The sequence below is a fragment of the Callorhinchus milii genome, unplaced genomic scaffold (genome assembly GCF_018977255.1).
Source record: "Callorhinchus milii isolate IMCB2004 unplaced genomic scaffold, IMCB_Cmil_1.0 Scaffold3, whole genome shotgun sequence".
In the NCBI taxonomy this organism is placed as follows: domain Eukaryota; kingdom Metazoa; phylum Chordata; class Chondrichthyes; order Chimaeriformes; family Callorhinchidae; genus Callorhinchus; species Callorhinchus milii.
In genome coordinates this window covers 27,960,073-27,986,851 of record NW_024704744.1, presented here as the reverse complement: position 1 = coordinate 27,986,851, position 26,779 = coordinate 27,960,073, and the positions used below count along the sequence as shown (strand labels likewise).

At 40.9% G+C, this 26,779-nt stretch overlaps 1 protein-coding gene across 1 annotated transcript; it reads right to left on the bottom strand.

The window, feature by feature from the left end:
* Positions 1–5,529: 5,529 nt before the first annotated feature.
* On the bottom strand, positions 5,530–26,651 carry enpp4 (ectonucleotide pyrophosphatase/phosphodiesterase 4). The gene is made up of 4 exons (XM_007903278.2): positions 26,202–26,651; positions 12,701–13,592; positions 9,255–9,425; positions 5,530–7,693 (listed from the first exon to the last, which is right to left on the bottom strand). Exons 2-4 carry the CDS (start codon positions 13,530–13,532, stop codon positions 7,323–7,325), a joined length of 1,374 nt encoding a protein of 457 aa, XP_007901469.1. The 5' UTR covers positions 13,533–13,592; positions 26,202–26,651; the 3' UTR covers positions 5,530–7,322.
* Positions 26,652–26,779: the final 128 nt, after the last annotated feature.

Below are 26,779 nucleotides of genomic sequence, written 5' to 3'. Positions count from 1 at the left end.
TGGGTTCGATTCCCAGCAGAGCGAGATGTTGGGTAAGTTTCCTTACTCCACACGCCGCTGTTTACCTAGCAGTAAGTAGGAACCTGGTTGTTAGTCAATTGGTGGATCGCTTTTCTGGGGATAATAATTGCTCAAATAAAAAAAAAATAATTTGGTCACTCAATCCACAACTGTTTGTGGGACACTGCTGTGCGCCATTGGCTGCCGCGTTTTGCCCACATATATACAATGAATTCACTTTGCAGTATATTCTGTGTAGCGCTTTGAGATGCCTAGAATACATGAAAAGCGCTGTACCAAATGCAAGGATTATTATTATTTATAAATGGTACAGATGTGAGAGAGTAGTTTGAAGATAACCCAGATAAAGGATTCAGAATGTTAGAATGAATCTTAAATACCTTAATCCGAGATTTGAGTGTGATTTTAACTCTATACTACATATTTCGTTCAAATCTAATATTTTTGTTATCTTGCTGTTAAATGCTATCTGTGCATTAATAGGTCTAATGTTTAAATTGGGGTCTGATGGTGGAAGCAGCATCATAATGGGTTGGTTTCTTAATCAGGCGCTTTTCATAGGTATTTAGGATGATTTTGCCTTGCAGTTCCATTTATGTTTGCTGGTTTCATACATAAATACGCATATACATACAATGGTGTGATACCACTCGACGTGCATAATTGAAAGGAATACATGTTTGTTGAAGGAAGTTGAAATAGTGTCAACAATCACTTTTTTTGGAAGGAGGGTTGTTTTAGAAATCACTGGGTGCAATGCACTTTAGAAGTAGTTTTGAGATATTGGCCACAAGGTACCTTGAAGTCAGCAAATGCTGAAGCCTCTCTGAAAACACCTCATGATGCTTCCATCAAAATGAGGTCAAGCTGCTTTCAGAGGCAATTTGGTGAGCGGCTTTAAGACAATACATCCACAGATTCCCCAAGTATGTAGACTAGTGGAGGTGTTTTTATAAGGTTAAGAGAGCATAACGTAGGAGCAATAGAATACAACTGATTTTAGCATTTATCCTGTATAAACCATTGTGTAATGGGCACAGAGGTTTTTATATTTTATTTTATTGGATTTGTGTGTTAAGCTTATTGTAACATTGTAAACAGCTCCAGAAAGCTTTGCAGAAAAATAAAGTATGGCCTCAACCAACAATACAAGCACAATGTTACAGAAAGGTTGTTAGTAGCTTTTAGTGTATTCATTATTGCTCATTTTTCACATATTGACATTGCTATTATTATATTATTGCTAACACACACAATTTAGATAAATAAGGTTCTACTGTTTGTTTCATTTTCAGGAGTGGTTTCTTTGCCTCTTTCTTGAGATGTAAGCATGAGTCTGCTATCTTTTAGCTGCAGCTTATAAAAAAATTCAAGCTGCTGCCTTTATATCAGTATTAATGAAAATACAAATGTGTGTGTGGTGGTGATAAGCTTATTCCGGTTAATGACATTGGCCTTAAAGTAGCTTATGATACTTGCAGTTAAAAAGTGATGCAATATTTAACGTCTGTCAGTAGTAGAAATGATTATTCACTTTGTTGTTCACTGGGTGTAAAAATCTTGGTTGTTGAATTTAATTTCTGATTAGTAAAATTACATTAACACTAATCTGTTTGTATTACAGATAATACTAAGCTTACAAACTGTAGCAATGTACTGTATGCACCATATTCAAAGTATACAATTTTAATTTAAATTGGGAATTACTGAATGTTAACTGTATTTCCGTAATAGTTCAGTAGTGGGGTGTAGATATGCTGGAATGCACTAACGATAAACTGTTCTGAAATAGTTACAGTTGGAGATCAGTGTGATACAGGATCCAGTTGAACCTACAGAGTTTGGGCTAGGGTAGCGCTTTATATGAAGTAGCAGAAATTTCTGTTCTATTAGAGTTTAAAGCTGAGCCATGATTTCATTATACATTTATGCTTAAATTTATAAGTAATAATTTCAGTGGATTTTGGAATGCATTTGGATTTGAACAAAATAAGGACTATTCATTGCTGTTAAATACTTTTGTGTTACAATGTTTCACTTTGAACAGTTTGAAGGATGGTATAAATAACTCAGGAAGCAGGAAGGGTATTTCTAGATAACTACAAGTTCTCCAGCACAGGTGTGTTGAGCCATGAGTGTACTTCACCGGGAGCAAAAACTTATTTTTAATTTGAACATGGCTTGGCTGACCAGTTACTGTATTTTATGTAGAGTACTTAGAATTTTTCTTACAGAGGGAACCAGTAATTTACATTTACATTTTTAAAGAAAAGGTCATGCTATTTCAAATAGTTGAAACTTCATCATATTGCCACCTTTGGCAGTGATACAGCTTGCATTTGTGCACAGCAATGTCCCACAAATAACCATGGAGTGAATGGCCAAATTTTTTGGGGGGGATTGTTGTCCAGGATACTGGGAGAAACTCCCTTCTCTTTTTGAATAGTGCCATGGGATCTTTAACGTCCACCTGAACAGGTAGGCGGGACTTCAGTTACCATCTCACCTGAAGGACGGCACCTCTAACAATGCAACACCCTCCCCAGCACATTGAAGTGCCAACTTTAGTCTAAGCCTTAGACGATGTGAGCTCAAGTCCCAATGTGGGGCTTGAATCCACAACCTTTTGACTCAGAGGTGAGAGTGTAATCACTGAGCCAGCCTGACACACATAAGAGTGCAACTTAAAACTAAAAGCCTTGCTAATGTTTTTAAAAGGCATTGCGTTGAGGAAAGGAGCAGTCATCTTAACAGTTAAAAGTAGCCTAGTCACCTGTTTATGAAGCACAGCCTCAGAAGCCTCTGCCACTTTTTCCCTGTAACGGATGTCAACAGCTGTTAAGATAGCACCAGCCCCCAAACCTCTCATACAGTGCTTTTTTAAAAAAAACGTTTAAACTTCCCCAATCTGGATGGTAAGAGGACTTTTACATAGCATAGCATTTCTGTCTTTGAATTTCTATTCTAGACTTTTATTTCCCTTTTTAAGCACAACTGGATTCCTATTTCGTGAGCACTTGAGTTATATAACATGGAAAACATTATAAAACACTACAATATTGGAAGATATAGGGATACATGCAAAGTGAGATGAACATATACAGGGCAAGCCTGTTATTAAGTGCCTTGCTGGAGAGTGAGTTCACCTGAAACACCTGAGATCTCCTGTGGACCTGCAGTTATTAGAAGTGCAGTACACTTCTCGCTTCTGCAGTGATCGCTGCAGCAAGCGTTTCTAGTACTTGAAACAAGAGTGGTTGTGGTTGACCAGCTAGCTTCCCATGCTGGAAACCAGATCAAAAGTGAAGTCAGTTACCATCTGAAAGTGGGACCTGTTATATTAAGGTGTTCTTTTGTTTGATCCAAGAGCCCACTCTATAATGGGATTGCACTCTACTCCACGACACAGTGGTTTTTGTGGTGGTGGGATGGATGTGAGAATAAATGTCTGGAGGAAAAGATGCCAGGTTTGAACAGTGCAAATGTGGGACTGTTAAGATTTTTTTGGTTGCTGCAGAGATCAGTATCTTTCAACTCCTCCACTATCCCTCCCCCCCGCCCGAGATAGAAGTAGTGGAGTGAATGAAGTCCGTGTGTGAATTGGGCAAGAATAGATTGGTTTGTGGAAGAAGTGAGACAAATAATAAAATGTTTCATGTTTCAAGTTTTTGACTGGGATTTGATTAGCTATCTTCTAGCAACAATTTGCATTTAAATAGCGTCCTTCATTTGGCTAGTCAGGGAGCGCTTGAAAGACAATCAAGAGTTGGTCTTTTCGTGGCTTCTATTGCCTTCATCAATCTAGTTGCTCAACTGATATGATCGGCAATGTTGATAATAGAATCCGCAGAAAAGACCACAGCCTTGATTATTTTTCATCCATAGAGCACAATATAAACCTCATTATCCAGTGTAACCGATGTGAAGTCAAGATTTGTTAATAGCATTTGTTGCAGATTTGTAAACAATTTTGCTGCAGAAAAGTTTCATGTGAATTGCAAATTTTGCAGCAGGAAAGTGATTGAAATAGTTGGATTCTTTTGTAAAATAAAGGTAAAATGGGGAAAATCTGCAGAATTTGCAATTTGAGTTGTTGAACTGTGTTGTAATATGTTTCTTGTCTATCTGCTATGATACTTTATGAAAGGTAATTGAGAAGAAAAAGCACTGCAACTTGATTGTGTGGACTACAGGAGTTCTTTCTGCTCAATGAATTGTGTAACATTGAAATAAAGTGTTTTTTTGACAGTGACTTTCTGTAATTTTCAATTTTCTCACCATGAACAACAATTTGTTATGGTATTTCATACACCCTCCAGTGTCACTTAAATTTTACAAATGTTTTCTCTTGATTTTTTCTAACTTTATAATGACTTGTCATGAGAATATCATTGTATCATGACAATCATTTTTCACCCACAAAGTGATTAGGATATAGAAAGCCTTGCAGTTGACCAGCTAGTACCGTATAGTACAATCCATCCTTTCATTGTTTCTATTTGTGATTCTTAATTTTGTGATTCTTTACAATCTTTACAATGTTCCCTACACACGTCATAACTACATTAGGTCTTCATAGAGCAATGTAAAGGTGATGGAGTATGACAATTGGGTAGCACTCCGACTTTCACTAAATTTACTTTACAGTTGTGTAAACATGAAACGTGCACACCAGGATGTCATCATGACACACTGCTTTATTTTTGTGAAAAATAGCAGAATGGATAGCAAGCTGGCTACAAGACATAAAACAGATCTAGGGGTACACTTATAAATTCACTAAAAGTGGCAACGCAAGTTAATAAGGCCATAAAAAAGGCAAACGAGGCATTGGGGTTCATTTCTAGAGGGATAGAAATGAAAAGCAGGGAAGTTATGGTAAACTTCTATAGATCCTTGGTTAGACCACACTTAGTACTGTGTGCAGTTCTGGTGCCCACATTATAGAAGGGATGTAGAGGCACTGGAGAGAGTGCAAAGGAGATTCACAAGGATGATCCCAGAACTGAGAGGTTATACCTATCAGGAAAGGCTGAACATACTTGGACTCTTTTCTCTTGAAAAGAGGAGGGTAAGGGCTGACCTGATAGAGGTCTTTAAAATGATGAAAGGTTTTGATAGGGTGGACATAGGGAAGATGTTTCCACTTGTGGGGGAGACCAAAACCAGGGGCCATCAATATAAAATAGTCACAAATAGATCAAATAGGGAAATTAGAAGAAATTTCTTCACACAGTGTAGTGGGAATGTGGAACATGCTACCAAAAGGAGTTGTTGAGGCAAATAGCATAGATGTATTTAAGGGAAAGCTAGATAGGTACATGAGGGAGAAAGGAATAGAAGGTTATGCTTCTTAGTTGAGGAAGGGAAGGAGGAGGCCCATGAGGAAATTAAACACCAGCATAGACCAGTTGGGCCGAATGGCCTGTTTCTGTGCTGTATATTCTAATATATTCTAATGAAATGGACCATTATTCCAGTAGTCAACAAAAGACAAATTACCCTTTGTAAAAGGAAAACAATTTATTACACACACAAACCAAACAAGAACTTATGACCAACGAATGAAGCGATATATTACAATCCATAAAAAGTGCAAATGTACAACCATGAACAATGCGCAATTTGATTATAAAACCAGCAGACAGCAGGCCGTAGTCCACTGAAATTTTAAATATAAACTTTAAGATCTGATCCTGTTAATTACTTAGACAATAATTTTAAATTAACTAGAGTTTTAGACCAAAAATCTCCCTGCCCCCATACCCCAAAATGGTTTAAAGCATTACCCTGTAAAATAAAGATAAAGTTAAACCCCACCTTTCCCACAATTCCATTAACATGCACCAAAAATAATGAATATGAATAAATGTGAACTCACTTTCAATAAAATAGTCTCAACTGCACACCAAGAAACCTGATGAAAATAGAGTAATAGCCTCTGTACGTATGACAACCAGTCATTTTAGCAATGTCTGTTTTTCTTATTTTGACAAGGACAAATAACCAGTGGTGGTGTTAATTCCACATGTACATTTAGAAATAGTACATCATTTGATGGTCTAGTTTTCTCACATTTTACAACACAATTTCAGTTGGTTTGGAGGAAGAGTGAGAGAGAATGCTATATACTAATTAAAAAAGATTAAAATGAGAATCCCTTATCAAGTACAGTACCACTGAGATACAACTAACCAATAATGAAAGGCTGCATTTATAGGTTTACAGGTAAAATGCTAAATTGTGCTGATCGCATTCAGAAGTTGTTTATGTGAATGTTTAAAACAGCAGAAAGCATACACAACCATTTTACATTATGAAACCTCACTGTCTGATCACAAGTGTCACATGATTACATAGCATTCAGACATCACAAATTAAAGGGTCACAGTAATCCTGAACACTAGAGACCAGAGAAAACTACTGAGGCATGCAGATATAGTGAGGTTTCAGTTCTCTAACTTCATGTGCAAAATGAAAACAACCCACTTTTATAAATATATTTATAAAGAGTTTGGTCACCTATTGCTACATAATTTTGGTATATCAGTTTCTTTGACAGTATGTGCTCTCGGGACTTTATTTATAGCTTCTAAGGTCAGACGATCCTGAGGTTGCATTCCAGAACAAAACTAAATATAGACGAGTGATATGTTAGGATTAGATTCTCCTGACAAGTCTATGGATATGTCAAGCTCCTAGGTCAGTCCTTATCTCACACAACACAATGCTGACATCAAACATTATTGTAGTAATAAAAACATTGAATAACTTGACCCTCGTAGGATCCTCATCCTTCACATACCTCACTCACACCCAGTGTACTCAGTAACATCCACCTTTAGGATATGGGGATAAAGGATTTGTGGTTTCTTCCCTCGACCTTCATCCTCTCTCTCTGATAGTTATTCCCTTTCTCATTGAGATGGGACACGTTATGTACTTTATTTCCTCACCCCCTTCAAAATCTTTAGGAATTATTCTTTACAATGCTTTAATTAGTGTGCACTCAGCCACCTATTATAGTTTATATAGAATATTTGCATAGATGGAAACGGGCAACATATGAACCTATACGATGAACTCAAAAGTGCAGGGATCTTTTAGACATTTTCCATGTTAGGAAAAAACAGAGAATAAACAAGAACTACAAGATAGGCAACCACACTTTCTGTTAATAGCTGATATTTACATATTTTTAATTTAAAAATAAACTTCAAAGCCTTTCTCCCATCATTAAAACAATGCAGAGATTCCACTATCACCAGCTATACAAGGTGTTCCACACTTGTAGGTTTAGTCTAGTCTATTAATGGATCATCGTCGTCATCATCATCTTGTAACTGGAGACGAGAAAATGGACGTGTGGGGGACACCCTCCTTTTCATTAGTAGTATAAGGCACAGCAAAGTTACCAGTACCATTAAGGAACCGATCACAATGCCAATCACATCAGGTAAGTTAATGCACAGCTCTTTCACCAATAAACACCTCACATGTGCAAATGTTCCATTGTTAGACTCCTCCTTCAGTCCCAGGATGTGGCACATCAATGGGTAGACATCAATACTGTCGATCGTATTGGTTTTGTAACCCTTTCGAAAAGCTGGTCCATGGGCTACCAAAAGGGGATGCATACTGGGTAAGTCATTATCATAACCATGGTCACCCACTGGTGGGAAAAGAATGTAAAAACATATTTTCAGTCTTTGTAGAGACAACTGCAACATAATTAGTATGAAGTCAAACAAGCAAGAACTTCAAATCTAAATGAAGCTTATTTTTATAACCCTCCCCTCCAGCCAGATTTAACATTTATGTAATACAGATTAACATTTTTTGTATCCCACCTTTCACATTAAAAGGATGTCCATACGTGCTGTTTTTAATGTAAGAACTCAACTAACTACCAGGAAAGTCTGATATGAGTTACATGGCGTGAAAGGTCACATTCAAAACTAACTTTTCTTCCTCTTTCAATGTGACTTAGTTGGCAGCATCAGTGACTGAGTCAGAAGGGAGTTTGAACTCTCATAGACTACACTGATGCAGCAATACAGTGCTGGGGGTGTCTGCATCCCTGACCTTCAGATGTAATGTTAAACCGGTCCAGTCTGCCTCTTTAAGTGGATATTAAAGTTCCCATGGCATTTTGGAGTCCTGTAGCTCAGTGGTTAGAGCACTCGCCTCGCAAGCGAGAGACTTGGCAGGGCAAAATGTTGGGCAAGTTTCCTTACTCCACACGCCTCGGTTTACCAAGCAGTAAGTAGGAACCCGGTTGTCAGCCGACAGGCAGATCACTTTTCCGGGGACAATAATTACTTTAAAAAAATTAATCCATGACTGTGTGGACACTGCTGTGCACAATTGGTTGCTGCATTTCGCTCATGAAATATACAGTCAATTCACTTTACAGTATATTCTGTGAAGCACTTTGAGACCCCTTGAAGATGTGATAAGGCGCTATATCAAATACAAGGTTTATTATTTTTCAATAAGATTAGGGAGTTTCTCCCGGTTTCCTGGCTAGCAATGGCACATATTTACTTCAATAGCTGTTTGTGAGACATTGCTGTGCAAAATTTGCTGCTGCTTTTGCCTACAGAATACTCACTTACTGCACTTTACAGAACATCCTGTGAATGGCTTTGAGACATTCTTCCGATGTGGAAATGTTGTAAGTATTATGTAAGTATTATTACTACAGCATTAGAAACAATTGGTGGATCAAAATTTTACATCAGATCAGGTATTTTTAAAAATGTGGCATAACTACTAAAGTGGAGTAGCTCAGTGGTTAGAGCACTCGCCTTGCAAGCGAGAGAACTGGGTTTGATTCCCAGGTAGGACGAAATGTTAGGCAAGTTTCCTTACTCCACACTTCTGTAAGTAGGAACCCGGTTGGCAGATCGCTTTCCGCGGGAAATAATACCTTCAAAAAATGTTTAAAAGAATAATAATAATTATAATGTGGTCACTCAATCAACGACTGTTTGTGGGACACTGATGTTCGCAATTGGCTACCGCATTTCACCCACAAAATGTACAGTCAATTCACTTTACAGTATAATCTGTGAAGTGCTTTGGGACATCTCAACGATGTGTGATAAGGCGCTATATCAAATACAAGGAATATTATCATTAAAGTGATGTTGGAAAAATAACTCAGTATAACATACACGTAGTTTTGGGGGATTTCAAAAGCATAAACATTGTTTTAACCCTGAACTTACACATATAAATGGTTCCATTCTGAACAATGGTCCATCCTTCCTCAGCAATAAGAATGATGGGCTGAATTCTTTCATTGTACTTGTAATGAAAACGATCTGGGATATCTTCTTTTAAATATGCCTTCATGTGAGGATCACACTTTGCTAACTTTTCATAGACATAACTTGTATCTGCAAAAAGAAATATAAATAAATAAAAATAGATTTACACCAAATCTTATTTCAAACCTGACCATAATTTGTAACCATCCTGTGCAGCAGTAGAATGGGTTAGAATTCCAACAGGTCCACTCAGGTCTTCTCCCTTTTGAGATCAACAACACTCCTCACGGAAGGCAGTGTCCCACAGTGCTTGACATTTGCGGACATCGCTGCAGGAAGTTGACCGTAGGCACAGTCGAAGAGGAAGGACTTCAGGCTCGACCTGAAGATGGAAAACGAGGAGCAAGGCAGGTCGGAGAGGTAGGGAGGTGCCACGGCATGAGGGATTTGAAGATGCGTGTGAGGATCTTGAAGTCGATCTGTTCAGTTATAGGAAGCCAGTGAAGCCTGGCAGGAATAGGTGTGATAGGGATATGGAGTTTAGTCCAGGATCAAATTTAAAAAAAAACATGTTCATAATCACAGTCACGATGCCTTATAGTAATTCCTGTCAAGCACTTTGAGACGTCCTCCCGATGTAAAAGGTGCTATATAAAACTACAAAAATATATAGTAGACAAACATAAAGCACTTTACACTCTTGCAGTATTTATACATGTCCCTAGATGTCACTGAAGCAACGGGTTGCAAAAAAAATATATCTATAAAGTTACTAATATACTGTACCAAAATAAGATTCACATGCCTTTAATTTCTTGTGATCTAGTCCCAATAACTCAGAACTTACACCAAAGGAATTTCTTCCATTATATTAAATATTACTTAATCCTTTCATTTGATACTGCGCCTTTTACATTGGGAGGATATTTCAAAGCGCTTCTCAGAATATAATGTAAAGTGTAGTGACTGTGCATTTCTGTAAACAACTTGGCACATAATTTTCAGTGATCAAAGTCCCACAAACAGCAATGATATGAAACTGGGTTACCAAGTTATTAACTTTGACTGAGTTAGCTAGTTATTGACATGTACTGTTCAAATATAATACTAATAATTTCAGGTAAAATTAGACAATCACCAACCCATTGGATGTCCCACAAGATTCATTCAATATATCTATCCCGAATTCCAATAACCTCTGATCATTTTAGTTCCTGACTCAATTGGTATTACTCTCATCTCTGGGTCAAACAAATATGGTTCATGCCCCATGTCTGGACTTTGAGCTCATAATAATAATAATTATATTAATAATGATAATAGTACCCTGCTAATCCAGTACAGTTCTGGGGGAGGTCTGCATTGTCAGAGGTGCCCACCTTTGGATGAATTTTTAAACTCCTGTTCTGTTTGGCTGTTCAGGTGATGACTGAACCAAGTTTCTAGCCAACAATTCCCCAGTTAAAAAAGTGGTCATGGACTTCATCATAATAACAATCCTTGCATTTGATATAGCACTTTATCACATTTTTGAGACGTCTCAAAGCGCCTTACAGAATGTACTGTAAAATAAATTGACTATATTTGTGGGTGAAACCCAGCAGCCAATTGCACACAGCAGTGTCCCACAAGCAGTCGTGGATTGAAAATGACCAATTTATTTTTGTTTTGGAGGGGTTATTATTAGGCGTGTGGAGTAAGGAAACTTGCCCAAGGTTTCGCCTGCCTGGAATTGAACCCAGGTGTCTGGCTTGCAAGGGGAGTGCTCTGACCACTGAGCTACAAGGCCGATTAAGAAAATAATGAATTGTTTCACACAGGTACAGGGCTAGGCTGTATCATGCTATTTCTTGAAACATGGTCCTTTAAACTCAAGAGTTAGATTCAATTTCAGCCCAGTTACAGCTAAGCTTTCCTGCCTGCCAATAAGAACAGACTAGTAACTTAATCATTCCCAATCCAGCTATTTTTGGTTCAAGTCCACACCACCAAATTACTCTTCTATGGTAAATCTAACCACCAAATTGGTAGTTCCATTCAAAAGACTGACAAGCATAAGCAACCAGCATGCAATAATCCCTTATGTACACATTCTGTTCCAGAAATAGGGGTGACAGCGTCATATATACATCAAACTTTCAGTCTTGTTTGGCTACTCTTAAGCACGATGTGTCAAGACATCCGTCTGACAAAAACATTTTTACATTTAATCCCTTGTTCTTAAATGTTTTAGTCAGAAAAAGATTTCTGCATCAAAATTTTCAAATCTCTTCATAGTCTTAAAATTGTTTGGAATAACCATATTACTTATATTTATTGATGATAAATAAATGCACTTCATCAGACAATGAACCCAATTCCTGACTATGTTAGGTGAGGCAGTGTGACTTCACAGGGCAGGAATGGCTATACAGCATATAGTCATTAAAATGCTCCTCTACTGGTGAATCATCTTATAGAATGCTACTAGTCTGCTATTAAGACTACACCCAATGACACTCATTTATCTCTCTGAGTTTAAAGCTCTGTACAAAAACTCTCTGAGTTGTGACCTCTCCACGTAGAAAAAGCATGGCAGCATGAAGCTGAGTTTAGCGCTCTGAAAATGAGTGCAATTGTGAAAATCAAACAGTGGGCAGATCAGCACTGGGAAAATCAGTCACCAAGCAACAACAGTGTGCAATGCAAAACCAGGAACTGGCAACAATCATGGGCAAGTGCTATCCTGGTGGCTTCACTAACCGAGCCCTCTAGACTTATGACTGGAGGCTACCTGCATGATTTTGCCCCCCCACCCCACGGCCACCCTGGGGGTTCAGCTGCCATTAGCCAATTGTACCAACAGTTCTGGTCTCCAATAATAATATTTTTATGCACATCTCAAATGGTTTGCATTTATTGTGCGGCTCTTGTTACCGTCTATGCAAGGTTTTGTGAAAAAATGGTTTTCCCAAATGTGGTTTGTCAAATGTATAGAAATAAATGAAAACCATTAGATGTCTATATTTCCTTTATTTTTCATATTGTTTTTAGGAAAAATCTAGCACTGTGGCCACCAGTAAAATTTGATAATTTTATCGAACCACTGGTCCAGTTGATCCCATTTTGAATGCGTTTCTGAAATAATGTTGTTCTGTGCTCTCTAAGTTCTGCACAACAATATCCACCATGAAGGACTAACAGTTGTTACATTATCACTTTTTGAACCAATACTGTAATAAAAGTCAATGAAACTTTCCCTAAGATTATGCCATCAGGAGAACACAACATTTGAATAACTTTACGTTTAGAATACCAAATTTCATTTTTGGATCCCTGGATCACCTACTACCCATCATAAAAATACTCAATTTGTTTTTGTGCTGAAAATACCAACTTACCAATCTGAATGTTTCACTACTTACTTTTAAGAGGCAATATAGATGCAACTGGCGATAGAGTCACCCAATTATAGTATTCACGTTGAAGACATTTATCAAGCCTGATAACTAATTTTTCAGAAAGCTGGGTCATTCCATGATCACTGGTTATAATCATGTTAATTGTATTCCAGAGTCCATTCTTGTTAAGTTGATCTATCAAATAGCCAATGTGGTTATCCGTTTGTTTGAACACATCATTCATTTGCGGACTGTCTGGTCCATAACGATGTCCACTGGCGTCTGGCTCTTCCCAGTACAAGGTACCAAAGTTGATGGGTTCAGATGAGTTGGTAAAGCAGTTTATAATATGGTCAACACGTTCATTAAATGAAATATTATGGTCATACTTCATGTAACAGGAAGGGACTGTATTATTTATCGCCACATCGGTACCAGGCCACATTGATGCACCGCTCTTGTGTCCTTGCTGTTCATTACTCACCCAAATTGGAGTGGCCTCATCCCACCAAAATGAATCATGAACTCTTCCTCCATACACTGAAAAGTTCTTGTGGGTGGCTGCGTCATACATGTCATTGGCTACAATACCGTGGCTCTCCGCGTAGCGGCCTGTGACAAGGGAGTAATGATTTGGGAAGGTTTTGGTAACAAATACATTTTTTAAATGATCAACGTAGACTCCATCAGCGATTATTTTCTGAAGATTTGGAAAGCTGTAGCGTTGAATGTAATCTGCTCTGAAGCCATCAAAGGACACCAGAAGTAGCCTAACCTCTGAAGTATTTAAGTTATTGCAACAGCAACCCAGGAATCCAGATCCAACTAGGAAAAGAATAAACCAGAAATGTTGCATTGTACGACGTTGTCTGAAGACTTCTGATCTCTTGATTTGCTAGGAGGTCAGTCTGATACACTAGGAGACAGATACAAGACATTATTTATGTAAAGAGAAGTGACTGGAAATTTGTAAGAAAACGTGGCAGATTATTTGTACACAGCAATGTTCCACAAACAACCACAATGTGAATGAACAATTTATCTGGGAGCTTGTTAGGCAGGACACCAGGAGAACCTCCTTTTCTTTTTTCAAATACTATTATGGAATCTTTAATGTCCAGGCAAACAGGACCTTGGCTTAACATCTCATCCAAGAGCAGCACTTCCAAAAATCCAGCACTCCCCAGCTGGAGTGTTTGCCCAGTGACTATGATCTCAAAGACCTGCACATTGTTGCTTCCTAAAAGCACTTGAAGGTCATGTTTTACCATAGCTGACATTGCAACAAGACATCAAGGGGTTAATGTCTGCTGCTCAGTGAATTTCAGCGATTGCAATAGCTGCATGTTGTCTCTCAGTAAATTACTGACAAATGGAGAATACCTCTCAACATGCTGTGTTGCAAACAGAATTAGCTGCAGTGCACAACTCACAGAATTAAGAAGTGCTAGAACCGAGCTGGATATGGAAGATGTGCATATGTGGAATTAAGGTGCAGACAACATCAGGTGTCCTTACAATCAAAGCTTGTCAACTTTCACATTTTTTAGTACACCTTCAGTGTGGTATCAGAGGGTGGATATTGTTGTTGGAACTGCAAGCCAGGTTCAGCTCCCTCAGGATAACATTATTGATGTACATGGCACATTTAACATTTTTAGGAAATATAACTCGTTGTACGGGCAGTGCAGGAGGTTTGAACTGTGTTTACTCCACACAATACTGACATTAAAATACTCCTTTACTCTCACTGGAGCAAGGATATTAAAGAATTCTGAAACATAATCAAAACATCTTCTACAATTGTTATTTTTAACAATTATAGTTCACAGATCTGAACTAAGGGGCATTCCACCCTGGAACATTCTATCCCCCCAAAACTTGTCAATCTGTGGTTTTGGATTACAACAACAACAACAACAACAACAAGATTACATTTGTATAGCGCCTTTCACGTCGAGAGGACATCCCAAGGCGCTGGACAGAGTACAGCATTTTAGACCTGAGCTGGGGTTGGGGGGGTGGGAAGGGAGGGGAAGGGGGGTGGCCGATGGCATGGTCGAAGAGGAGGGTCTTGAGGCGAGACTTGAAGGAGGCTAAGGAGGGGGCGAGGTGGAGTGACTGGGGGATGGAATTCCAGAGGGTGGGGGCAGAGTTGCTGAAGGCTCTCCCACCAATAGTGGCGTGGATAGGTCGGGGGACATGGAGCAGGCCAGAGCCGGCTGAGCGGAGGGAACGGGCGGGTTGGTAGGGGGTTAGGAGGTCGCAGAGGTAGGGTGGGGCGAGGCCATGGAGGGCTTTATATGTGAGGACCAGGATTTTGAACTGGATCCTCTGAAGGATAGGGAGCCAATGGAGTCGGGCGAGAGTGGGGGAGATGGCGTCACGGAGTTTGGTGTGGGAGAGGACACGGGCTGCAGAGTTCTGGATTATCTGCAGCCTGTGGAGGGAGGAGTTGGGAAGGCCGACAAGCAGGGGGTTTGCATAGTCGAGCCTGGAGGTGATGAAGGCATTAACAAGAGTTTCAGCGGCCTGAGGGGTGAGGTAGTGGCGGAGTCGGCCGATGTTACGGAGGTGAGGGAAGGCAGAGCGGGTCATGGGTTGAATGTGGGGGAGAAGAGACAGTTGAGGGTCGAACAAGACACCGAGGTTCCTGACTGGCTGGTGAGTTGAAGTGTGCAACCATGGAGGTTGATGCTGCCAGAGCCTGAGGTGCTGAGGCGCTGGCGCGACCCAATCAGGAGGGCCTCAGTCTTGTTCACATTCAACAGTAGGAAATTTGCACTCATCCAGGACTTGATGTCCGACAGACAGTCTGTCAGGACAGCAGTGGTCCTGGAGTTGAGGGTGGAGGCAGAAAGATAGAGTTGGGTATCATCCGCATACATGTAGAAGTTGACCCCATGTCTGCGGTTTCTGTCACCAAGTGGGAGCATGTAGATATTAAAGAGGAGAAGGCTTAAACCTGGACTAAACCTGGAATGGATTCTACCAAGAGGAAAGGATCTTTAGTGATCATTTTAACAAGTTTTTTTTATATTTAACCACTACCTCTACAGCAACAACATGCAGGAATATACAGGACCAGAAAAGTCTACTGTGGTCCATATGGCAGGTCACAAAGTTAAAAAGATAAAAATATCAATAAAAAAAATTACTAAAAACTACACAACTATCTCATGCTCCTCAATTTCTGTGCCTAATTCTATCTAAAATGTTGACACAAATCTGACTCCATCGCCACTTCAGGTATTACATTTCACATATTCACCGACAAAATACACAGTTAATTAGCTTTACAATATATTCTGTGAAGTGCTTTGAGATGTCTCAACAATGACAACAACAAAATTACATTTGTACAGCGCCTTTCACATTGGGAGGACGTCCCAAGGTGCTGGACAGTCAGAGTTTTGGACGTGAGCTGGGGGGCGAGATTGGGGAGGGTGGAGGGCAGTGGGGGAAGTAGGGTGATTAATCCTTGCATTTGATATAGCGCTTTTCACGTCGGGAGGACGTCCCAAAGTGCTTCACAGAACTCACTGTAAAGTGAATTGACTGTATATTTGTGGGCGAACGCGGCAGCCAATTGCGCACAGCAATGTCCCACAAACAGTCGTAGATTGAAAATGACCAATTTTTTATTATTGTTTTGGGTTTTGGAGGGATTATTATTAGGCGTGTGGAGTAAGGAAACTTGCCCAAGGTTTCGCCCTGCCTGGAATTGAACTCAGGTCTCTCACTTGCAAAACGAGTGCTCTAACCACTGAGCTACAGGACTCCGATTGAAAGCACGGTCGAAGAGGATGATCTTGAGATGCGTCTTGAAGGAGGAAAGGGAGGTGGCAAGGTGGAGCAACTTGCAGGATGGAGTTCCAGAGGGTGGGTGCAGAGTGGCAAAAGGCCCGCCCGCCTATGGTGGAGCGGGCGAGGCGGGGGACGTGAAGCAGGTCCGCTGAGTGGAGGGAGCGGGCAGAATGGTAGGGGGTGCGAAGTTCTGGATGATCTGCAGCCTATGGAGGGAGGAGTTATCAATGACATGATAAGGCGCTGTATCAAATGTAAGGATTATTACTATTACCTTCCCCCTGGAATTTTTTTTACATGGAGTTACATAGAGTGATTTGGCACAGAAAGAATGCCAACTAATCCGTGTCAGCATTTATATTCAACATAGTTTTCCTCCTCCCCCCACTCACCACTCCTACTTTTGCCTCATTGCAGTTATGCATTACGTTTATTAAGTCACAAAAAATTGCACATTAGGATACTCTTCTGTCCCATGTAATGCAGCAACAGAAAATCTCAAAGGACTTGGAGGGAATGTGTCAGAAAGCAGAAATTTCGAAATGGTGAATGTGACAAAAAAATCCCATAAATCCCAAAGAGGAGAAATTGGAGTTTAATCTGCAAAAACAATTCTGCTAAGCATTAACCTTCACTGTCTCTGCTTCTTTCTGAATAGTAAGGGATTAACTAAGACCGCAACATCAGCTTTTAAAAATCATTCAAATTCAATGCTCAAACTGTGCTGTGTTAGCTGATCACAGCAGGAGTGGAATTAGGCCATTACAATTTACCTCAGCACCCAGGCTCAGTGGGAGGAGTGATGATATAAACCAGAGTTCCTTCTTTAGTAATAATGGTCTTATTACTTTACCAGCATCAATTCTATTTTAACTCAAATGACGTTGGGAGGAGATGAAGCACGTTTGGCTTCATTCACTCTGTTCCGTACAGCAACATTTCAAAACATCACAAGATATAAATCCAGCAAGCAACAAGATAAAACAGCATAACTCCTAGAATTATAGGAATACGGGCAGTGTTCCAAGCTGGAAGCATCACAAATTCACACAACAAAATTACCAGCTGGTGAGCAAGGCATTAAACCCTGATAACCAGCTTGGTAAATAACAGCAGCAACTTGTATTTATTTAGTGCCCATCATGTGAGCGGAGTCTTGGAGCACTTAAGAGTGGCATGGGTTGACGCTGAGCCGGAAAGAGAGGGGAGGTGACCAAAGGCACTGTTGAATAGTCTTCAGGTGTAATCTGAAGATGGTCAAAGAGGGGGCAAGATGGAGAGATTGAAGCAAGGAGTTCCAGAGATCAAAGACAGAGTACTAACACCAATTATCAAGAAGAGGGGATGAGGGATGTGAAGGAGACCCAAGCCAGCTGAGTGGAAGAGGTGGGTAGAGGAGTGAGCAGATCAGAGAGTTAGGAAGGTGCCAAAGCATAAAAAAAAACGTGTTTGGTGTGGTGCTGACATATGAAAGCCAGAAGGCCCCATATTCAAGCTATGTTCTGTACTACATTACCTCTGGTGCCACACCTCCCTTCAAGATCCCCGCACTAGGAAGAGGAGGTATTAAGCAGCATCTTGGCTTTGTTGGTAGCACTTTGACCTCTGAGTATCACAAGATGTGGGTTTAATTCTGTAATCTAAGGCTACATTCCAGCACTCCAGTGCCGTATTGAAGTGCAGTCATTGTTTGTGATGCTGTCATTCCAATGATATGTTCAACTGCGATCCTACTCATCGGTTCCAGGAGTTCAAAGAAGGGCTCATCAAATTCACTCAAACCTCTTTTTAGCTGCAAGAAATAATTAACCCTTCATCTCATTGCTATTTCTGGGACATTGCTGGTGCAACCCAGATTTACACTGCATTGTCATGGTGCTGCAAAAAACTCAAAACAGTACAAAACAGCAACTGATGTAGTGAACCTTGTAAAGTCCTTTAAAATGGGATTTCTACTAGAATGAAACTGGAGGATTTGCTACACTTACAATAACAACAACAACAACAACACATATATAGTGCCCTCCATGCAGGGTAGAGTCTCAGAGCGCTTAACAGTGGCTGTTTCCATTCTAATTCTATAAATGAGCTGATGATTACACTATGAAGCAATAAGTCAAAAGCTTTGCAAGCGGTCACCGAGCGAAACTTGAGTCATTGTGAATGCGTCTTGGCAGGAGAGGGGGTCAGCATGGTTATATTTTTGAACAAGCTTCAGCCTGTATTCTTCTATAGTCAGGTACAATATTACATTTGTATAGTACCTTTCATGTCGGGAGGACGTCCCAAGGTGCTGGACAATCAGTGTTTCAGACCCGAGCTGGGGTTGGGATCAGAGAGGGTGGAGGGCAGAGAGGGATGGAGGGTGACCGGTCAAAGAGATGGCTGTAAGCACGGTCAAAGAGGAAGGTTTTAAGACGGGACTTGAAAAAGGGGAGAGAGGGTGCAAAGCGGAAGGATTGAGGGAGAGTGTTGTAGTTTCGGAGCATAGTGGCTGAAAGCACAACCTACAATGGTGGGGTGGAGGGTGCAAGGGACGAGCAGGTCTTTGAACTCATAGTCTCTAGGCCAGGGGTGGGCAAAATACGGCTTACATTTCTTACTTTTGTCACAGCATCGATTTTTAATCGCTAAAGTCGTTAGGTTTTTTCTCCACAAATTTTGCATTTGAATCTGACCGGGAACATCAGCCAATCACACTGCTTAGTTGTGCGCACGCTCCCTTAAGTGTTGAATCAGGCTGACGTCAGAAATATACGGACCGACAAATTTTCAAATGCGCACGTGGCAACCGCAGCGATACTTTTCACTGAAGAGGACGTTAATTCGAAATGAGTTTATCAAAGAAGCGGAAAGTGGACGCTGAAGGCCGAATGTTTAACAAAGAATGGACTTCTAAATACTTTTTTTTTACCAGTGTGGGTGGAAAAGCTGTGTGCTTAATTTGCAAAGAAAGTGTGGCAGTGCTCAAAGGCTACAACTTGGATCGCCATTTTGAGAGCAAACATGCTTGCAAATATAAGAACATTTCTGCCGAAGAAAAAGGAAAGAAAGCTGATGAGATGGTTGTTCGAATGCAAAAAGAGCAAAGCATTTTCACAACACAATTTGCATTCCAGGATGAGATTACAAGAGTGAGTTATGTGATTGGACACAAAATTGCCAAGAACAGCAAACCATTCTCAGAAGGAGAATTTATAAAGGTTTTGTATGAATTTATATGGTTGACTCTGCCTCGATTTTATGCTCAGACAAGAAACAAGTTTGAGAACATTAGCTTGTCAAGAACTATTGTGAGACGTGCCGAGGATACCTCTGAGAGCCTGTATCTGCAGTTACAAAATAAAGTAAGCAATTTTGCATGTTTTTCACTGGCACTCAATGAGAGTTGTGATGTCAAAGACACATCCCAGTTGATAATTTTTATTTCAGATATCACCAAACATTTTGAGCTCACAGAATTGGCATCAATGCAGTCAATGAAAGATAAGACAACTGTAGAAGACTTTTTGGAGGCAGTAAATAAGTGTATCTTAAAATTAGGAGTGGAGTGGAAAAAATTTGTGAATTTCACCACCGATGGAAGCCCAAATCTGACAGGCAAAAATGTTGGGTTACTAAAAAGAATTCAAGATCAAGTCAAAGAAACAAATCCAGAACAGAATGTTGTTTTTCCACACAGCATTATCCACCAAGAGGTCCTCAGTAAGAGTGGTCTAAAACTAAGCAATGTTGTGGACACAGTTACAAAAGTGGTCAACTATATTGGAGCAAAAGGATTAAACCACAGGCAATTTGTAACTCTGCTTGAAGAATTGGAATCCGAGCATGTTCTCTATCACACAAATGTAAGATGGCTTAGTTTAGGAAAGTTCTTGAAAAGAGTGTGGGAACTGAGAGCAGAGATTGATTTATCTTTGGACGTGAAACAAAAAATTTGGATTTCCCAGAGCTGAATGATGAGAATTGTCTCTCTGATTTTGCATTTGCTGTTGATATCCTGGGCCACATGAATGAACTGAATTCAAATCTGCAAAGGAAGATGTGCACAATTTGTATTGCAGTGTCAAGTCATTTATGACAAAATTATTTATTTTATCGCGTCAGATAGGAAACAGGCAATTCGGCCACTTTCCAACTTTGCAGCAGATTACTGTTTGCGATCAAAGCCTTAAAAAGTATACTTCGTCACTATTTGACTTATGTGCTGAATTTTCTTGCCGATTCCAGGATTTCAATTTGATTGAAAGTGACCTGTCTTTGGTCTCTTCACCTTTCCTATTTGATGTTGACAAACCCCATTTGACCTCCAACTCAAGCTTATTGACGTGCAATGTCATCCATTGCTTGCGGAGCAATTCAAATCAGTGCCGCTTCCCAGTTTTCATGCCTCTCTTAATGAACATACCTTTCAAAAAATAAAGGCTCATGCCTAGAGGCTGCTTGTGCTGTTTGGATCAACATACATATGCAAGGAGACATTTTCTGTGATGAAATTCAATAAATCAAAACATAGATCTGCGATGACTGATGACCACCTTGCGGCAGTCCTCCGCATTGCAACAAAGGAGACGATGCCTGACTTCAATTGTCTGGTTAACGCACATCAGCGCTTTCATTCTTCCATTGAGTGAGCTTCTCACCTTCTCATCAATATGTGAATAATTGAATAAATACTGAATAAATGTCTGCTCAATGAGTTGTTTTTATTTAACCTAATTTTAATGTCAATTATATAGACTTTATTTTATGCATATACAAGTGTAAGACTTGATTTTGAGCTATTATTAAGCATTTGCATCTATATTAAGTGTGTGGCCTGCAAAGCTTACCAAAACTCGTGAAGTGGCCCGCTAGCCAAAATAATTGCCCATCCCTGCTCTGGGCAGACACTCCAGTACAGTGCTGGGGAGTACTGGATTTTTGGAGGTGCTGCTCTTGCATGAGATGTTAAACCAAGGTAGGTCCTGTTTGCCTGGACGTTAAAGATTCCATAATAGTATTAGAAAAAAGAAAGGGAGTTTCTCCTGGTGTCCTGGCCAGCAAACCCCCAGAAAAAGTGTTCATACGCCGATGCCAGTCGAATCAGAGGCCCCAGGTGGTGGATTGGTGAGTGAGGAGGTTGGAGAGGTAGGGAGGTTCCAGAGAGTGAAGGGATTTGAACACGAGTGTGAGGATCTTGAAGTCGATCCGTCCGGTGTTGGGGAGCCAGTGGAGTCTGGCCAGAACTGGTGAGATGTGGGTACGAGTTTATACTTTCGATATAATTTATACATTATACATGTACGATGTAATGTACATTCGGAGGCGGGCAATATGGCAGAGGTGGAAGAAGGCGGTCCTGGTCTGGGACCGGATGTGGAGGGAGGACTTAAGAACCAAAACAGACTAACAGCAACACCAACAGAATTGTTGAATTGTTGGGCGTCGAGTTCAGTCAGTGAACAGTCTAATAACTTGAAGTTTAGTGAATAACTCACGGCAAGTAAATAGTTAGTCATTAACAGCATTGTCAAATTTGCTAAATTCATTCGAAATGTCTAAGCGCTAATACACTCTACAAGAATATTCACGGTATTAACTGGAAGTTGCTGAAAGATGACCGTTAACAAAACAAGAAGGAACACAACCAGCGATAATTTGTCAGAGACTTCAGAACTGGGAACTATAGAGGAACTGGTTTCCTCAATTTCGGCAATCTGCTGTCTGATCAAAGAGTTCGGATTTTGAGAACTGACACTGAACTATTACACAAAGGGTACAACAACAACATCTTGCATTTATATAGCGCCTCATGCAGGTTAGTGTCCCAGAGCCTTTGACATTGGCAGAACACGACGTCGAGCCAAGGGCGTGACCGTAGACACGGTCAAATAGAAAGGTCTTCAGGCGCGACCTGTAGATACTGAAGGAAGCGATAAGGTGGAGGAATAGAGGAACAGTGTTCTAGAATTTCAGGGCATAGTGGCTGAAAGCATGACCACCGATGGTTGGAGCGGAGGGCCTTGAGGGGCATGCAGAAGGCCGGAGCCAGCTGATCACTTGTTTCCTGCACACTGGGCTGGCTTTTGCACTAAAATGGCTGACTTTGCACGTGCAAATCAAATCAGGAAGCAATCTCAATTTTGATCTGGGAATCAGCTTTCACTTCCTGCTTTGCGCATACAAAGCAAATGGTAAGCAATATCGGTGATAACATTACCTAATGATTTTGAAATCGGCCATTTTTCTATTAGCAATAGAACTAATCCAGGGAGCGAGTTGGCTGGATGCACGCATGTTCAGTGAAACTGTTTTATGTCACCTTATTACAGTGCGGGTTGGGATTTTATGAATCTCAAACATGAGGGTCCACTGCATTACACAGGCGAGAATCAAGAGTTGGAATGGGTTACCACAAAAGGTGGTAAAGGCCAGGACACCAGCAACATTTAATAAACAGCTTAATGCAATCACGGGAAGATGGTCATGTTTGGATTTTGAAAAGATGAGATCAAATAATCTAAATGCCCTTCTTCATTCAGACTTCTCTTGCGATCTTAATTTCACACAATCATTCATGATCTCGTAATTATACTAAAACTAGTCTAGTTTTCAATTTCTTTAAGCTAGAGAAAACTCTAAAACAGAGCTAAACTACAAATTGAGAAGTAAACGTTGCTTTGTCATATAGACATCAAACGCCAACTTTTAACAAATATGATAATCCTGATAATAGAACTTTGCTACGGTTTTGTTTTAGTCGCAGCTAATGACGTGGGAAAATAATCCTGAAACCGAGTTAACACTATGGTTGCTGGCAAACATTATTATCTTTGCACACACAAACATTGTTAAATAATGACAGTAGCAAAATGAACAGTTTCTGTCCAGGCTTTGACCACTCTGTTTTGCACATTGTTACAAGTGCTGCACTTCACTCTCCAGTTCACAATCAGTCTGCAACCAGTCCATAACCATCCCAAATCTTAATCTATTTGAAGGGAATGTTTGACACTAGAGCAAAACTAAACACAATGGCAACTGCGAAGCACAAAACTTGTTCAGCGAGGCACCACCCTACCAGGTAGGTCTGTGACTCATACAGATAAATGCATGTCTCCCAAGTCTCACTTGACCTGTCAGTTATCAGCAATTCCTGGGATTCCATCAAACTGCTCTAGTTAGAGGACCACTTTCCTCTGTCAGAACAGCCCAGTTAGACCCCACTTATCATTCCTGCCCCCTCCTCCAAAAGGATTAAGGATTCTTTAGTCAATGCACTCATTTTACTGACCTGGGCCAAGTAAAGTGAGATTTATACTCAAATCTTTTAGGCCTCTAGCCTCAGCCAAATAAGCAACTCGAGATGCTAAGCAAACCTAAGAAGTAACTTGTTATGAAATAAATTTTAATCAGAAGCCTTCATCCTTGCAAATCAATCAATGCAATCTAATAGAAAGCACAAAACCTGAACAAGCACATGGTTTAGAGGGAATAGAGAGATATGGGAGAGCGGATTAGGAGGGGTAGAGGAAATTCATTTGGAATATAAACATTGGCACAGACTTATTGGGCTGAATTGCCTGTTTCCATGCTAATTCTATATATGGGCTGATGATTACACTACCAAGCAACAACAAGTTAAAGGCTTTGCAAGCGGTCAGCAAGCGAAACGTAAGTCATTGTGAATGCATCTTGGGAGGTGAGGGGCTCAGCAGGGTAATATCTTTGAATAAGCTTCAGCCTATATTCTTCTTTCGTCAGGTACAACAACAACAATATTATATTTGTATAGTGCTTTTCACGTCAGGAGGACGTCCCAAAGCGCTGGACAATTAGTGTTTCAGACCCGAGCTGGGGGTCGGGATCGGGGAGGGTGGAGGGCAGGGGAGGAAGAAGGGTAACCGAAGGCATGGTTGAAGAGGAGGGTCCTGAGATGGATCTTGAAGGGGACAAGGGAGGGGGCGAGGTGGAGGGTCTGCGGGATGGAGGTCCCACGGGGTGGGGGCAGAGTGCCTGAAAGTCCACCCGCCAATGATAGGGCGGGCGTGGCGGGAGACGTGAAGCAGGCTGGAGCCTGCTCAGTGGCAGTGGAGGGAACGGGCAGGTTGGTGGGGGTTTAGGAGGTCGCAGAGGTTGGGAGGGAGCTGTGGGGGTGAATGTGGGAGTAAAGCCATGGAGGGCTTTGAAAGTGAGGACCAGGATCTTGAACTGTGTCCTCTGTATGATGGGAAGCCAGTGGAGTCGGGCGAGGATGGGGCTGATAGGGTCGCGGAACCTGGTGCGGAAGAGAACGCAGGCTGCAGAGTTCTGGATAAGTTGCAGCCTATGGAGGGAAGAATTAGGGAGGCCAACGAGCAGGGAGTTTGCAGTCGAGCCTAGATGTTATGAATGGGTGTATGAGGGTCTTGGCGGCCTGCGGTGTGAGACAGTGGCGGAGCCGAGCGATGTTGGAGAGTTAAGTTTTATCCTGCCGTTGTAATTTTATCCTGCCGCTGTGCTAGGCTGGCTGTGCTGTCATCAGCAGTGCCTTAGAGTACATGTCCAACATGTAATTATTGTTGTGATAAATACAAGACGGGGCTTGGATGGGCAGACCAGTGACTGGGGGCAGGGAATTATCCTATTCAGCTCCTGTTAACCTGGCAAGCAAATGCCCTAATCGGTAGGGTGTATCAATGGCAAACATTTCGGTATTAGAAGGTTAGGCTCCAGCAGTACCCCAAGGTCCTTGGCATTTGCCAACCTACTTCTAATACTTTCCAGAATGATGTCAGCAGGATGCATCCCTCCAGGGAGGGAATGCACATTCCATTTCAACAATCCATCTCTGGGATTTCCATGTGTGTGTAGGTGGGATGCATGGAATTCTCAGTTTGGTTTGGATACTCTTAAGCATGGTGATGGGTTTTCGCATGTGTGAGACACCTGGCTGGCCAAAAAAAAACTTATCCTTCTCCCTCTGCGCTAAACTGGAGAAGAGCAGTAATTTCCCGTCACTAATAGACTGCATGCTCTCAGAAATCAGATGATTTGAGCTTGTGACTCAAGTTCACACTACCACTGTAACATATGTTTCCCTATTAACCCTGCAACACACAGCAAACAGAAGCCCAATGAGATCAGCACAAATATTATTCAAAATATATCATATAATCATCCTTGCAATTGATATAGAGCCTTATCGCGTCATCGATAACTCTCAAAGCGCTTCCCGGAATACACTGTGAAGTGGTTGACTGTGTATTTGTGGGCGAAACATTACACAACATGACACATTACTGGCTGCAGAATTACTAAAATAGCCAGTCTCCCAGCAACAACTTCAATCTCTTTCGGGCGAAAAAAAAATCCCTGACCCTAAAAAAAAAACAATTTGGAAATGCCCTCTGAATACTTTTAAAACTTTTTTTTTAAAAAAATATAAATTTTCATGTATGCATAAATAAAAAAGGGTGGGGGGGTGGGGAAAGAAAATAGCAACAGTGCATCAGGGTCAAGTGGAGATGAAGGGCTGTGATTTTAAACCCAGTTTGCTGTACAGGAGAGGAATAAACTCCAACCCACTCAGCAGGAAGATTGGATCATTTAATGGGAAGAAAACAAGCGCAGTTGCAGTCGCTCTGGGGGTTGGTCTGGTGGGAATTTGTCTCCCCTACACATCTGGTGGCAAGTGCCACAGCCTGGGTTCAAGGTTAAATATTACCCCCAACTTTCCCCCACAAGCAAACCTTACCTGACGAGACGCTTTGATTTTCAACTCGCAATCCACAAGCTGTGTCTGTCTGTGTCTGTGTCTGTCTGTCTGTGTCTGTGTCTGTGTGTGTCTGTCTGTCTGCCTCCAGCAAGAGAACCACTCTGCAAAGCAGATAAGAGAAAAGGAAAGGTCGGATTCTCTTCCTGCAATTCCCTCCTGCCAGACAGAAACACAAGGAAAAGGAAGAACGATTGCAATGCAATGCAATGCAATGCAAGGGAGGGAGGGAGGGAGGGGAGGAAAACAACCACAGCCACTGACTTCCGCGTCCCAAATCCTGGTGTGTGATATGATTGACAGATGAGCTCCACTAAGGTGGAGCTTCTCTCAACTCTGCTCCCCATGAAATTCCTCCACTGCATTCAGCTGTCAGGGCTCTACTTTCACTTTGGTTTTGCAATGAGTAACTTCTTGCCTCGTTAAAATTATATATGTAGATGTATATCTATCTATCTATTTTTTTTTACATTAAAAAAAAACATTGTGATCTTTAATAACAATCCTTGCAGACGTGTAACAAGAGACGTGTAAGAAGCTTCAAAAATGCACGTCTGCTC

Coding starts and splice junctions, on each gene's coding strand:
- enpp4 (XM_007903278.2), bottom strand. CDS start 13,532: ATGCAACATTTCTGGTTTATTCTTTTCCTAGTTGGATCTGGATTCCTG. Junction 9,426..12,700: donor ATCTATATTGCCTCTTAAAA/GTAAGTAGTGAA, acceptor TTCTTTTTGCAG/ATACAAGTTATGTCTATGAA. Junction 7,694..9,254: donor GAATGGAACCATTTATATGT/GTAAGTTCAGGG, acceptor TTTTCCCACCAG/TGGGTGACCATGGTTATGAT.